We start from the raw sequence: 13746 nt of genomic DNA, 5'->3' as shown, positions 1-13746 counted from the left end.
AAACCAACCTTTTGGTTTGTTTTTATACCCCAATAGTTTATTGTTAGGTTTAATTTATGTCTTAGGAGCTTAATATAGTTTGTGCAATTCGAACTGTAATGAGGCTCATTACCTCAAATGATTATTTTTTTTTCTACCCCTTTTGTAGGTTTATTAACTAGATAAGTAAATACCTGTTTACAATTTTTTGTTAATAAATTTTTGTTCAACTCTGTAATTTGACCCAGGGTCCAGGCAGATGGGAGATGTGGATCGAACAGCTAAAGCAGGCACCACGGATCCCCAAGGATGTGCAGTTCAATGAGATCATCGTTCCCACAGCAGATACAGTGCGCTATACAACTCTGATGGAGATGCTAACCACACACCAGAAGTGCACCATTTTTGTGGGGCCCACAGGAACTGGCAAGAGCGTGTACATCACAGTACGTGCCTGGAAAAAATATATACAGTATATCCTTGGATAATAGTGTAGTTCTTTAAGGAGAATAAAAACAGCCCATCAAAATTTGATCAATCATAACAAGACTACATATAATATACAATAAATATATACATTTAATTTTCAGTTGTCAAGATTGGTCATTATGTTTATAATAGTTTATAATGTGAAAAAAGTTTTTTATGGTTAATTAGCTGAATTTTAGATTAGATGAACTGTGTATGTGGCACAATCATGCAAAATGGTTATGTGGTACAACCATTACATCCATTTACACCTAATTCATTTCATCACCACTGGTGGTTTCAAATACATTTAGCACCAATGAGGCTTCGCACTCACAGTCCTGCAGGCTTTTGACATTTCTTTGTATCTGCATAACTTGGTCCAAATCTGTCTAGTGAGATTAATTGACTCTTTTTGTCGCTCTTAAGGACTTTTTGTTAAAGCGGCTCAACAAGGATATATACAATCCTTTGCTCATCAACTTTTCAGCCCAAACCTCAGCCGCTCAGACTCAGAATATCATCATGTCCAAGCTGGACAAACGGCGCAAAGGAGTATTTGGTGCCCCAGTCGGACAAAAGATGGTATAAATTTTCAATACATTCTAGATAGAATATATACTCAGCAAGCTAGAATCCAGTTATGTCTGGGCAACAGTAGAGAATAAGCAAATCTTTTATCTTGATACAGTGGAACCCTGGATTGTGAGTAATTTGGTCTGCGAGGACTTTGCAAGATGAGAAATATAATTCATATATAAGCAATAATAAATTTCGACTTGATAAACAAGCAAGATCTTGACATACAAGTAGTATGTATGCGCTTTGTCTGCCAAGACACATGATAACAACTGTGCCAATAGCTCTTCTCTCTCGAGCGCTGTGGGATTCTGGGTAATCATCTTCCATGCTCTGTGTCAGTGTGCATGCGACACTCATATGGTCAACATACATGTGCACATGTACTGTTTACTACAACAATGTGACTAGGTGTGTGTTTGTGCGTAGCCATCTTTCTCCTCTATTCTCTCAGCTTACTTCAGCAACCCTTATTTTCAAAAGTGAAGCGCAAGTTAATTTAATTTAGGGAAATTTGCTTTGATATACTGTACAAACACACTTCCGGAATGAATTATACTTACAATCCAAAGTTTAACTGTATTTGATTTGCTAGAGGTCTCAGTTTAAACACTGCCTAAGATTGTATAAATCTTTTAGCATGGTTCAGGCATTGGGGTGCTGAAGCACATTTTTATGCTTAAATGTGTTCTCTGTGTAGGTGGTATTTGTGGATGATGTGAATATGCCAGCAAGAGAGACATACGGTGCTCAGCCTCCTGTGGAGCTTCTGCGCCAGTGGCTGGACCACTGGAACTGGTATGACATGAAGGACTGTTCCACAATCCACCTGGTAGACATCCAGCTGATGTGTGCCATGGGGCCTCCTGGTAAGACTGGGTATCTCACACAGAATGTGAATAAAAAACAAGGATCAGTGACTATGTGACATTTATTTTTTCCTTGGTTTTTTCAACTGTTGTGAAAAGAAATGTGTGACTTATGTACTTCCTCTTGTCTTTTTGTAATTCTCAGGTGGTGGAAGAAGCCCAGTGACACCTCGCTTCCTCCGGCATTTTAATACAGTAACAATAAATGAATTTGATGACAAGACCATGCAAACAATTTTCTTCAGAATTCTGGATTGGCACTTAACTATACGGTAAATGACTGTGGTATTATCGCAAGTTATAGTGATTTAATTTTTTTATTTTTTAGCTGTATTCCACTTGTTCAGTTATTTTAAATGTGTAATGTTAGATCTGGTAAGTGATTATATATTAAGTAGAATAATTTCTTAGAATGGGGACACAACTTTGGGATATAATTATGAACTTTCTGATTATTTTGTGTGCCATTTTTTAGATATCCCTTTCCTGCAGCATTTGCCATACTCACAACTCAGATCGTGGGTGTGACCCTGGCAGTGTATCAGTGGGCAACTAAGAACTTGCTGCCTACTCCAGACAAGTCACATTATCTTTTCAACCTGCGGGATTTCTCCCGTGTCATCCAGGGAATTTGTTTATCTTGCCCAGAGAGTGCAGATGACCCCAAAGCTATTAAACGCTTATGGGTGCATGAGGTAGGAATAATAAAAAATAAAATTAAGCTTAAGACCTTAATATTGGACCTCCGAGTGGCGCAGAGGTAAACTGCTTGCCCTATCATCCGCAGATCGCGAGTTCGATCACCGGGTGATGCTGTAACCTCTCACAGCCGGAGGCCTAGAGAGAGCTGATTGGCCGAGCTCTTTTACAGGGGAGGGATGAGAGGTACTTCGGGCCCCCACATTGATCACGGCTCTACAGCCAATCAGGGGCGTCTGTAAGTTCACGCAAGTAGAAGAAGCAGATAGCGCTGTCCTCCGAGTGTGTTACGCTGCCCCCAATGGTGCGTGAGCAAGCAGTTCGAAAAGATGCGATCGGTGAAGTCACGTGGGTCGGAGGAAACACGTGATAAACTGCGGCCCACCCGACTGAGTGGTAGTAAAAGCTTAATGTGCGAGCCCCCTAGTGACAGGGAGGAATTAAAATCTGGGAAAAAATCTGGTACAAAATCCCCCCCCAAAATAATAAAATAAATAATAATAAAATAAAATTATTATAATATTATTTTACTAGAGGCCTGTTCTTGGATATTGAAAGAATTCAAACAAAGTTCTGAAATACTGCCTGCATTGTTTTAGGTCCAGAGAGTTTTTTATGACCGCTTGGTTGACCCATCAGACCGTAAATTGATGGTGGATTTCTTGGAAATGATTTGCAAGTCTCAACTAAAGGAGGATTTCCATCAGCTCTTCAAGCACCTCGACTTTGATTCTGATGGACGCGTAACTGAAGATGACTTGCGCAGCCTTATGTTCTGTGACTTTCACGACACACAGGGTGACCGAAACTACCTTGAGGTTAATGATCTCAATCATCTACGGCGGGTGGTTGAGACCCATTTAGAGGACTTTAACAACATCAGCAAGGCTCCCATGAAACTTGTACTCTTCCGATTTGCCATTGAGCACGTCTGTAGGATTTCTCGTATCCTAAAACAGCCACGGGGTCATGCACTCCTGGTTGGTGTTGGAGGCAGTGGTCGGCAGTCCCTGACTCGGCTGGCGGCTCACATGGCTGAAGCTGAGCTCTTTCAGGTGGAAATCTCAAAGAGTTACGGCATGACAGAATGGCGTGATGACCTTAAACAAATTATGCGCAAATCAACATTCGGGGATACCCATGGAGTCTTCCTTTTCACCGACACTCAAATTAAGATGGAGTCGTTCCTTGAAGATGTTAGCAATTTGCTCAACACCGGTGAAGTTCCCAATCTCTTCGCTGTGGACGAGAAGCAAGAGATCTGTGAACGTATGCGGGCTGTGGATCGCCAGCGAGACCGGGAGAAGCAGACAGATGGAAGTTCTCTGGCACTGTTTAACATGTTTGTAGAACGATGTCGTAGTCAGTTGCATGTGGTTCTGGCCATGAGTCCAATAGGTGACGCCTTCCGAGGACGTCTGCGTCGTTTTCCTGCACTTATCAACTGCTGCACCATAGACTGGTTCCAGGTAAGCATTACATTTGTTTTGTAAAGGTCTCCTGGATGTACCAACAACAGCTGGAATAACATTACATACTTGAATTCACAAATAATATCTTTTGTTTGACCTGACATATCTGAAAACCCAAATACACAGTTTAAAGTCTGAACCCTACCTGTTAACATACTTCTGAAAGGTTTCCATATAAAAGTAGGCACCTTAAATATATTTTTAATTGTCATTGACCTATGCTGAGTTGCTTGCATGTGTCTGTGCTGCTTGGGTTTGTAAGGTTTTAATATTTAGTAGAGGTTACCCACAGTTCTGTCCACATACATCCACCTAATGATCTGGTAGTTAAATGAAGATATACAGTATTAGTCTGTCACAGTATAATGTAAAAGATAATAAGCCTACTGTAACATTATTATGAACTTCCACATGCCCGTGACACACACACACAATGGCAGCAGGCCAAAAACCACAGGCTTCAGGCCAAACAGAATTTATTTTTTTTATAGACTAAATAGAGAAGAGGGTGTGATGGTCAGGTGTTCACAAACATTTGTCCATGTAGTAAGTAGCATTTAACCACCAGTTGTTAATTCACCGTGTTTCTTGAACTTTTCCCTAAAGAGCTGGCCCGATGATGCTCTACAGGCTGTGGCATCTCGGTTCCTGGAGGAAACCGAGATGACAGATGATGTCCGCACTGGCTGCATAGATATGTGCCAGAAATTTCACACTTCCACCATCAATCTTTCAAAATGCTTTTTGGTTGAGCTACAGCGCCACAACTACGTCACCCCAACTTCCTACCTGGAGCTCATCTCCACCTTTAAAGTCCTGCTGGAGTCCAAGAGAGCGTAAGTATCTTAATAATGTCCATGAATGTTTTTCTTTAGGTATGTTCTAAATTTATATTTTAGAATATTAGCTGACTGAAAACGGTTAATGATGTATATTGCTTTAAGAAAATATTATCCTCTCCTTCCCAGTGAGGTAATGCAGCTGAAAGAACGCTATGAAGTTGGCCTGGAAAAGCTAAACTCTGCTTCTGCTCAAGTGGACATCATGAAATTTAACCTAGAGGCGCTCCAGCCTGAGCTCCATCTGGCTAGCAAAAAAGTGGATGAAATAATGGTGGTGGTTAAGCGTGAATCTGTGGAGGTGACCAAGAAAGAGAAGGTTGTTAGTGTGGAAGAAGCAGAGGCAAATGAAAAGGCCACAGCTGCCAAGGCCATCAAAGATGAGTGTGATGCAGACTTGGCTGTTGCTATGCCCATCCTGCAGGCAGCTATGTCCGCACTTGATACACTTACTCAACAGGCAAGCAAACACATAACACACAAATACTATACATGTAAGTACATTGCGATTACTTAAAAATTTGACTGCTTCTCTGTAGGATATTACGCTGGTGAAGTCCATGAAAAACCCTCCAGCTGGAGTCAAACTCGTGATGGAGGCCATTTGTATCCTCAAAGGCATAAAACCTGACCGCATTCCTGATCCTTCCACCCCGGGCAAAAAAATTGAGGACTTCTGGGGCCCAGCCAAGAAGCTTCTAGGTGATATGAAGTTCCTCCAGAGTCTGCATGACTACAATAAAGACAACATTCCACCTGCTTACATGACGATCATCCGCAACAAATATATCTCCAACCCTGACTTTGTCCCAGAGAAAATCCGGTCAGCATCCACTGCAGCTGAGGGCCTTTGCAAGTGGGTCTGTGCTATGGATGCTTACGACAAGTGAGTTAAGTACGATAAGTGTATAACACAAATGGACAAGTAACCATCCCAAATCATACCACTAAATGAATGATTCCTACTATATATAGTCCCAACAGCATGGTTTAACTGGAGGAGTTTAAGAGGTAATGCTATAATAAATCATGCCAATAATGTCTTCTCTATTAGGGTTGCGAAAGTTGTGGCTCCTAAGCAAGAGAGGTTTAAGGAAGCAGATGCTCAAGTGAGGCTAGCCACAGAGATCGTCAGAAAAAAGCAGGCAGCTCTAAAAGAGGTCCTGGATAAATTGGAGAAACTTCAAAACACTTATGAGGACAACAAGAACCAGAAAACAGAACTGGAAAATCAAGTTAGTCAGAATAATAACAATAGCAACAATAATCATTTGTCTATGTATCAGTAAAAAAGGGTTTTAAATCAATAGGCACTGTTGTAAATAAATTTAGGCATTAACAAATTGTATAGATACAATATGTAAAGGGACTGTCAGGGGCAGTTCTGAGGTGACTGAACAGAGATTAACCCAATAGCAGACGAACAATTAATAACAATTATTAAATAACAATTAATGAATTTGAGCCCAGAATTGTGCAGCAAACTAGGGTCCACTGTCCGATACAATGTCCATTGGGAGTCCATGAAGCTGGAAAACATGAATGACTAGTAGTTCCGCCGTCTCCTTGGCGGTGGGGAGACTAGACAGGGGAACAAAGTGAGCTGCCTAGGAGAAACGGTCCACTACCATAAGAACGCAGGTGTGACCCTCGGACTCGGGGAGCCCGGTGACAAAATCAAGAGCTATGTGGGACCAGGGTCTGTGCGGGATTAGAATAGGTCTTAGATGGCCAGCAGACGGCTTATTGCTGGTCTTATTCCTTGCGCAGACATCGCAGGCACTCACAAAGCAGCGGATGTCGTCTTTCATGGTGGGCCACCAGGAGCATTGCTGGACAAGGGCTAGTGTGCATGCTGCCCCCGGGTGGCAGGGCAGCCTCGAGCCATGCCTCCATTCCAGGACACAAGGTCGTTCTGCCCCCGAGACAAAGAGCTTGCCTGTTGGTGTCTCTGGGGGGCCGGGTTCTTGGTTGAGCGCCGTCTTGACTCGCAACTCGATGTTCAGTAATGCGGCCCAAAAATGGCAGCTTCGGATACTTGATCCTGAGCTGGTGAGAACAGACGGGAGAGTGCATCCAGTTTGGTGTTCTTTAAGCCTGGGCGGTAGGACAGGGAGAAATTAAAACGAGAAAAAAATAGGGACCACCTCGCTTGCCGGGAATTGAGGCGTTTGGCTGTCCTGCGATACTCCAGGTTTTTGTGGTTCGTCCAGACCAGAAACGGGGTCTCAGTCCCCTCTAGTCAGTGCCTCCATTCTTCTAACGCCAGTTTCACCGCCACTAGTTCTCGATCATCAATGCCGTAGTTCCTTTTGGTGGGTGAAAGTCAGTGAAAGAAAAAACAGCAGGGGTGTAGCTTGTTGTCCTTGGGTGACCGTTGTCATAATACCGCCCCTACTCCAGAATCTGAGGCGTCCAGAGGCGTCCATCCTCGACTACGAACTGAAGGAAAGGATCAGGCTGTTGGAAATTAAAAGCTGAAGTAAAGCGACTCTTCAGTTCCCGAAATGCTTCGGCTGCTTGTTCTGTCCAGACAAAAGGACCTTTTACTGAGGTCATGGAGGTGAGTGGCATGGCTACCAAGCTATAGTCGCGAATAAATCACCTGTAAAACGAAACCCAAAAAGTGCTGGAGGTCTTTACGGGTGGTTGGGAGGGGCCAGTCAGTGACAGCTTGCAGCTTGGCGGGGTCCATTTGGATCTTTGAAGGAGCAATTATGAAACCCAGAAAAGAAACGGAGTTGCGATGAAATTTGCACTTCCCAGCCTTGATGAAGAGCTGGTTCTCTAGAAACCTCTGAAACACCTGACGAACGTGTCTGGAATGTTCCCCTAAGGAGCGGGAGATAATTAAGATGTCATCCAGGTAAACGGATGCAAATACATTGATGAACTCCCTAAGGATGTCGTTGACCAAGGCTTGGAAGACTGCCGGAGCGTTGGCTAATCCGAAAGGCATTACAAGATATTCATAATGACCGGACGGGTGTTGAAGATGGTCTTCCACTTGTCCCCCTCCCTGTTTCTAACCAAGTGATAGGCACAGCGGAGGTCCAGCTTGGTAAAGATTTGGGCCCCCTGCAGGAGGTCAAAGGCGGTTGACATCAGGGGATACCAGTTTTTAACAGTAATGTCGTTAAGCCTCTATAGTCAATACAGGGACGCAGGGACCTGTCTTTTTTGGCCACAAAGAAGAAGCTAGCCCTGGCAGGGGATGATGAAGGTCGGATGATGCTGGCGGCTAATGATTCGGAAATGTACTTGTCCATGGCCTCCCTTTCATGTTGTGAGAGTGAGTTAAGGCGTTCCTGGGGCGGAGTCGTCCCCAGAAGGAGGTCGATGACACAATCGTAGGGTCAGTGTGGTAAAAGAAAAGTCGCCCAGGACTTGCTAAAGACCGTTCTGAGATCTGCGTAGTCATTTGGGACCGAGGAGATGTCAGGGAAATCGTCAGAAAAGATTGTTACTGGAGAGGGACTGAGTGCAGATTTGAGGCATGAGGCTAGACAGAGGGGCTCCATCCCAGGATGGCGTTGTTTTGCCAGTCTATTTGTGGGTTATGGCGGATGAGCCAGGCACTGGAGGCACGCCCTCGTCTGACGTTGTCGCTCGTCCGGTGAGATCTGGGTTTGCCCGATCTGCATGGGTTCGGCCGGAGAGCCGGCGGGGGTGGTTGGGGCAAAAGAATTGCAACTGATCAAAGACTCTCCTCATCTTCTCAGTGAAGGCACTAAAGGTGGCACAACAAATGTTGTTAGCATCCCAGACAGCAGTCCCCCACTCAGGGGCTCTGTCTGTGAGAAGGGTGATGTTATAAGCCACCTTAGAGCGTTCGGTGGGAAAGGTTAAAGGGCTGGAGCTCCAGTGGCAGAGAGGACAGGAAGACAGGAAGGAACGACATGTTCCAGGATCACCATTGTACGGTTGGGGATTGGGGAGACACGGTTTGTGCCGAGCCAGGGGTGTCGAAGTAGAAGGGAGAGCAGTGCACACCTGTTGAAATTGAGTTGACAGCTGAGACAGCGCCTGGGAGATCTGCTGGAGACTCTGCTGTTGAGAATTGATCAAGGCTCCTTGTTGGGCAACAGTCTGGCGCAAGCGGGCATCAGAACGGGCACTAGACCTGAGCTGGAGCCTGGTTTGAGGGCTATGTCTGAAGCGAGAAGCGTCCGCTGGGTCCGTCATGGCCACAGTATACTCTCAGGTGACTGAACAGAGATGAACCCAATAGCAGACGAACAGTGAATAAATTGGTAAAAGATAGTGTCTTTTTAATTCTTTATTGAATATGCTGAGGCTTGGGTTAACAGGCGTGGCAGGAGCAGGGAAGAGAAGAAGTGACTTTGTGTGCTTAGTGACTGGGAGAGAAGCTGAACGCGGAGAATTCTCTCAGGTTGTGTGAGCGTTTTCTCGGTCAATCCGCTTAGCACACAGTGGTTGGAGAGTGGAATGCAGCGGCGTTTCGGGTCTGCGAAGACGAGAGGGCTCTAATGCAGAAGACTCGGGTCGCGTCGGAGGATGAGCCGGTTGACGAAGAAATTCTAGCAGCAGGAGCGAACAAATCCAAATCGTTAGTACAAATCCAAAGTCCTGGGAGCATACGAGGTCATACACATAAATCAGTCCGACAATAACAGAAGTACCGGAGCGTAGACAAGGGAGAAATCCAAGAAACAGGCAGGGTCGATAACAGGCTAGGTTAAACCGAATTTGCTTGACAAAATAAACGCGAGGCACACAAGTGAGATACTGCGGCACTAAATAGTTCTTTCAGCGTGCTTAAAAAGCCAGAGTGGAGTTTAGGGTCTGGAGGTGCTGGGTTGATCTGGTTGGCGTGTGACAGGGACAATTTACAGTGGTGTGAAAAACTATTTGCCCCCTTCCTGATTTTTTATTCTTTTGCATGTTTGTCACACTTAAATGTTTTGCTCATCAAAAACCGTTAACTATTAGTCAAAGATAACATAATTGAACACAAAATGCAGTTTTTAAAGGAAGGTTTATGTTATTAAGGGAGAAAAAAAACTCCAAATCTACATGGCCCTGTGTGAAAAAGTGATTGCCCCCCTTGTTAAAAAATAACTAAACTGTAGGTTATCACACCTGAGTTCAATTTCTGTAGTCACCCCTAGGCCTGATTACTGCCACACCTGTTTCAATCAAGAAATCACTTAAATAGGAGCTACCTGACACAGAGAAGTAGACCAAAAGCACCTCAAAAGCTAGGCATCATGCCAAGATCCAAAGAAAATCAGGAACAAATGAGAACAAAAGTAATTGAGATCTATCAGTCTGGTAAAGGTTATAAAGCCATTTCTAAAGCTTTGGGACTCCAGCGAACCACAGTGAGAGCCATTATCCACAAATGGCAAAAACATGGAACACAGGGTGAACCTTCCCAGGAGTGGCCGGCCAACCAAAATTACCCCAAGAGCGCAGAGACAACTCATCCGAGAGGATGTTACCTCCAGGACAACATCTAAAGAACTGCAGGCCTCACTTGCCTCAATTAAGGTCAGTGTTCACGACTCCACCTAAAGAAAGAGACTGGGCAAAAACGGCCTGCATGGCAGATTTCCAAGGTGCAAACCACTTTTTAAGCAAAAAGAACATTAAGGCTCATCTCAATTTTGCTAAAAAACATCTCAATGATTGCCAAGACTTTTGGGAAAATACCTTGTGGACTGACGAGACAAAAGTTGAACTTTTTGGAAGGTGCGTGTCCCGTTACATCTGGCGTAAAAGTAACACAGCATTTCAGAAAAAGAACATCATACCAACAGTAAAATATGGTGGTGGTAGTGTGATGGTCTGGGGTTGTTTTGCTGCTTCAGGACCTGGAAGGCTTGCTGTGATAGATGGAACCATGAATTCTACTGTCTACCAAAAAATCCTGAAGGAGAATGTCCGGCCATCTGTGCATCAACTCAAGCTGAAGCGATCTTGGGTGCTGCAGCAGGACAATGACCCAAAACACACCAGCAAATCCACCTCTAAATGACTAAAGAAAAACAAAATGAAGACTTTGGAGTGGCCTAGTCAAAGTCCTGACCTAAATCCTATTGAGATGTTGTGGCATGACCTTAAAAAGGCGGTTCATGCTAGAAAACCCTCAAATAAAGCTAAATTACAACAATTCTGCAAAGATGAGTGGGCCAAAATTCCTCCAGAGTGCTGTAAAAGACTCGTTGCAAGTTATGGCAAACGCTTGATTGCAGTTATTGCTGCTAAGGGTGGCCCAACCAGTTATTAGGTTTAGGGGGCAATTACTTTTTCACACAGGGCCATGTAGGTTTGGATTTTTTTTCTCCCTAAATAATAATAACCATCATTTAAAAAAACTGCATTTTGTGTTTACTTGTGTTATCTTTGACTAATAGTTAAATGTGTTTGATGATTAGAAACATTTTGTGTGACAAACATGCAAAAGAATAATAAATCAGGAAGGGGGCAAATAGTTTTTCACACCACTGTATATGGGTAAATCAGAACTTGCACTTGACAGTGGTATTGCCCAAGAGCACTGGTAAATAAATATTGCACGGGTAAATTAAACATGTAAATCATAAATTGCACTTGAAAAGTGGTTTGGCCCAAGAAGATTGGCCATTAGATGAAAATATCTCTTGTAGTGTTCTATAGAACAATTGGTGGTAATCTATATCTGGCTGAATTTGCTCCTTTGGTCGGAGAGAAGAATTGTTTAAGATTGATCGTATCCTCTTTAACACTACATCCAGAGTGTCAAGCTCCATTCCTAGCACCAATCCGGCCCCAATAGACCAAAGCATAAAGTAATATAATTTATAATAATAATAAAAAAATTTAATAATTTCATTATGAGCTATAAATTACCTATATTTTTAAACAATACAAACCCTGATTTGGTTATTGGCGGTACAGTTAAGTTATTTTTATATATTTTTATTCCATGCTCCTTATAGCATATTGAACATCATATGCAATGTCTATCTTTTGCCCAAATGCTACAAAAATATTAAATATTTCTATTTTTTATCAAGCCTTTTAGAGCCTCTTTGCCAGGATGAACAAGTCCCCCATGTCTGATGCTTTTGTTAAAGGATCAAATGTTACTATATTATAAAAGGTTTGGGCCAAATAATGTAATGTGATATGATAGGTGGCCCTGTGTAGTAAGAAGCTGGAGAGAGCAGAACAGCTGACTGGCGGTTTAGGAGGAGAGAAGACACGTTGGACTGAGACAGCACAGAGCCTGGGAGAACTCTACATCAATCTAACTGGAGATATTCTCATCTCCGCTGCTATAGTAGCCTACCTCGGAGTTTTTACATTGAGTTATAGACAGGTACAGACACACACACGAACAAAAACACACACATACACACACACTGTGCAGGCATATATCTGTCAAGTAACAAAACTCAAGAGGTATTTGTTTCATCAATACTAGACACAAAGAGCATACCGAAAGTCAAAAAAAAGAGAGAAGAGAAAAAATGGATCTTTAACCTCTCTAACTGCCTTTTTTTTTTTTTTTTTACACGCGCTGTACATACACGCATACAAACACAAAATATGTTTTACACACACACATGATCACAGTTTTATAGTAAACAGTACACGCATGCACAAATGTTGATTATACCAGTACGAGATGCGCACTAAGACCCAGCAGGGGAGACGATTACCCACAATCCGCGGCGCAAGAGAGATAAAATCCGTTGGCTTAGTTTTGATCAAGTGACGAGCATGCATAATACATGATAATTTTGTAAACCAAGACTTGTTCGTTTTCCAAGTCAAAATTTATTGAAATTCTTTTACTGTTCTACTGTACTATACACTGTATAGTGAATCATACTGTATATTGTACATTAATGGGATAAGCCTGAAACCGTTTTTCTGATGAAAAGGAGCCATTCATTTTATTGCTTCTCCATTGCTAACATTTTTTTTTTTTTAATGAATGGAACAAGGTCTGTGCTAAGGAAATAAAAGGCTTTTGACTTCTCCTTTGCTATGTTATATCTCTTCTACATCATAGCCTTTAGAATCTAGATAACAGCACAATTGGCTGCATAATATTTATTCCCAGTAATGTAATACGTACTTCTCTTTTTGTGAGAGTGTTGGCTGGATCGATAACATAGATGAACTTAATCATAATCAACCACTGTAAATGGCTGAGTCCTTCACAATCAAGGTCAATGAGAGCCTTATCCACAGCAAGGCAGGGTGAATGTATCATAATAAAAACGTGTCAGTCATAATCACAATTGTAGTGTTCTAGTTGAGGCTATATAATATGGTTCTGGAGATTTCCATCCTCATGAATTGCATGGTAACATGTTGCTGTATGCCATTGCTTTAAGGCATAGCAAACATAAATAAATAAAAAAATGAGAAGTTGCTTGAGGGGAAAAAGGAGAAAAATATAATGTACGAGTCATGTTTTCAGAGATGTAACTTAAAACTATTTAAATACATTTCTTTTTAATTCTGCCTTTCTGCAACTGCAATGACATGTTAGTTTCTACACAAAATGTAAGACATTTTGTGCCTATAACTTCTATCTCTTAGCCTTTAAATAAAAAACAAGTGAATAACAAAATACCCACCCAATCTCATCAAATAGAGAGAAAACCACCCTGACTAATTCAGACTAATATAATATATATAATAACCTAATTCAGAAGAAATTACTTTAAAATGTAACCCAAATAAGGAAAGTCCTTCTCTTTCTTGGTGGTTCCATTAAAAAATAATTCTAGAGGTGCACAGTGTGTTGATTGTCTATGTTGATTGTCTATGATGAGTCTTTATTAAAGCCAGTTGAAGCTTCAAAGAAATGGTGCCCCC

At 42.4% G+C, this 13746-nt stretch overlaps 1 protein-coding gene across 1 annotated transcript in view; it reads left to right on the top strand.

The window, feature by feature from the left end:
* The window catches only part of LOC128524003 (dynein axonemal heavy chain 7-like), an 85750-nt gene that overhangs the window by 36248 nt on the left and 35756 nt on the right, over positions 1 to 13746 (top strand). Inside the window, exons 33-43 of the mRNA XM_053496264.1 lie at positions 228 to 425; positions 877 to 1032; positions 1727 to 1895; positions 2041 to 2167; positions 2371 to 2590; positions 3194 to 4063; positions 4673 to 4902; positions 5035 to 5365; positions 5445 to 5791; positions 5960 to 6140; positions 12047 to 12232. Coding sequence (XP_053352239.1) covers positions 228 to 425; positions 877 to 1032; positions 1727 to 1895; positions 2041 to 2167; positions 2371 to 2590; positions 3194 to 4063; positions 4673 to 4902; positions 5035 to 5365; positions 5445 to 5791; positions 5960 to 6140; positions 12047 to 12232 — 3015 coding nt within the window. The remainder of the gene's footprint in view (positions 1 to 227; positions 426 to 876; positions 1033 to 1726; positions 1896 to 2040; positions 2168 to 2370; positions 2591 to 3193; positions 4064 to 4672; positions 4903 to 5034; positions 5366 to 5444; positions 5792 to 5959; positions 6141 to 12046; positions 12233 to 13746) is intronic.

Source organism: Clarias gariepinus, chromosome 5 (assembly GCF_024256425.1).
Source record: "Clarias gariepinus isolate MV-2021 ecotype Netherlands chromosome 5, CGAR_prim_01v2, whole genome shotgun sequence".
NCBI classification, from domain to species: Eukaryota; Metazoa; Chordata; class Actinopteri; order Siluriformes; family Clariidae; genus Clarias; species Clarias gariepinus.
This window is presented reverse-complemented; position numbering and strand designations above follow the sequence as displayed.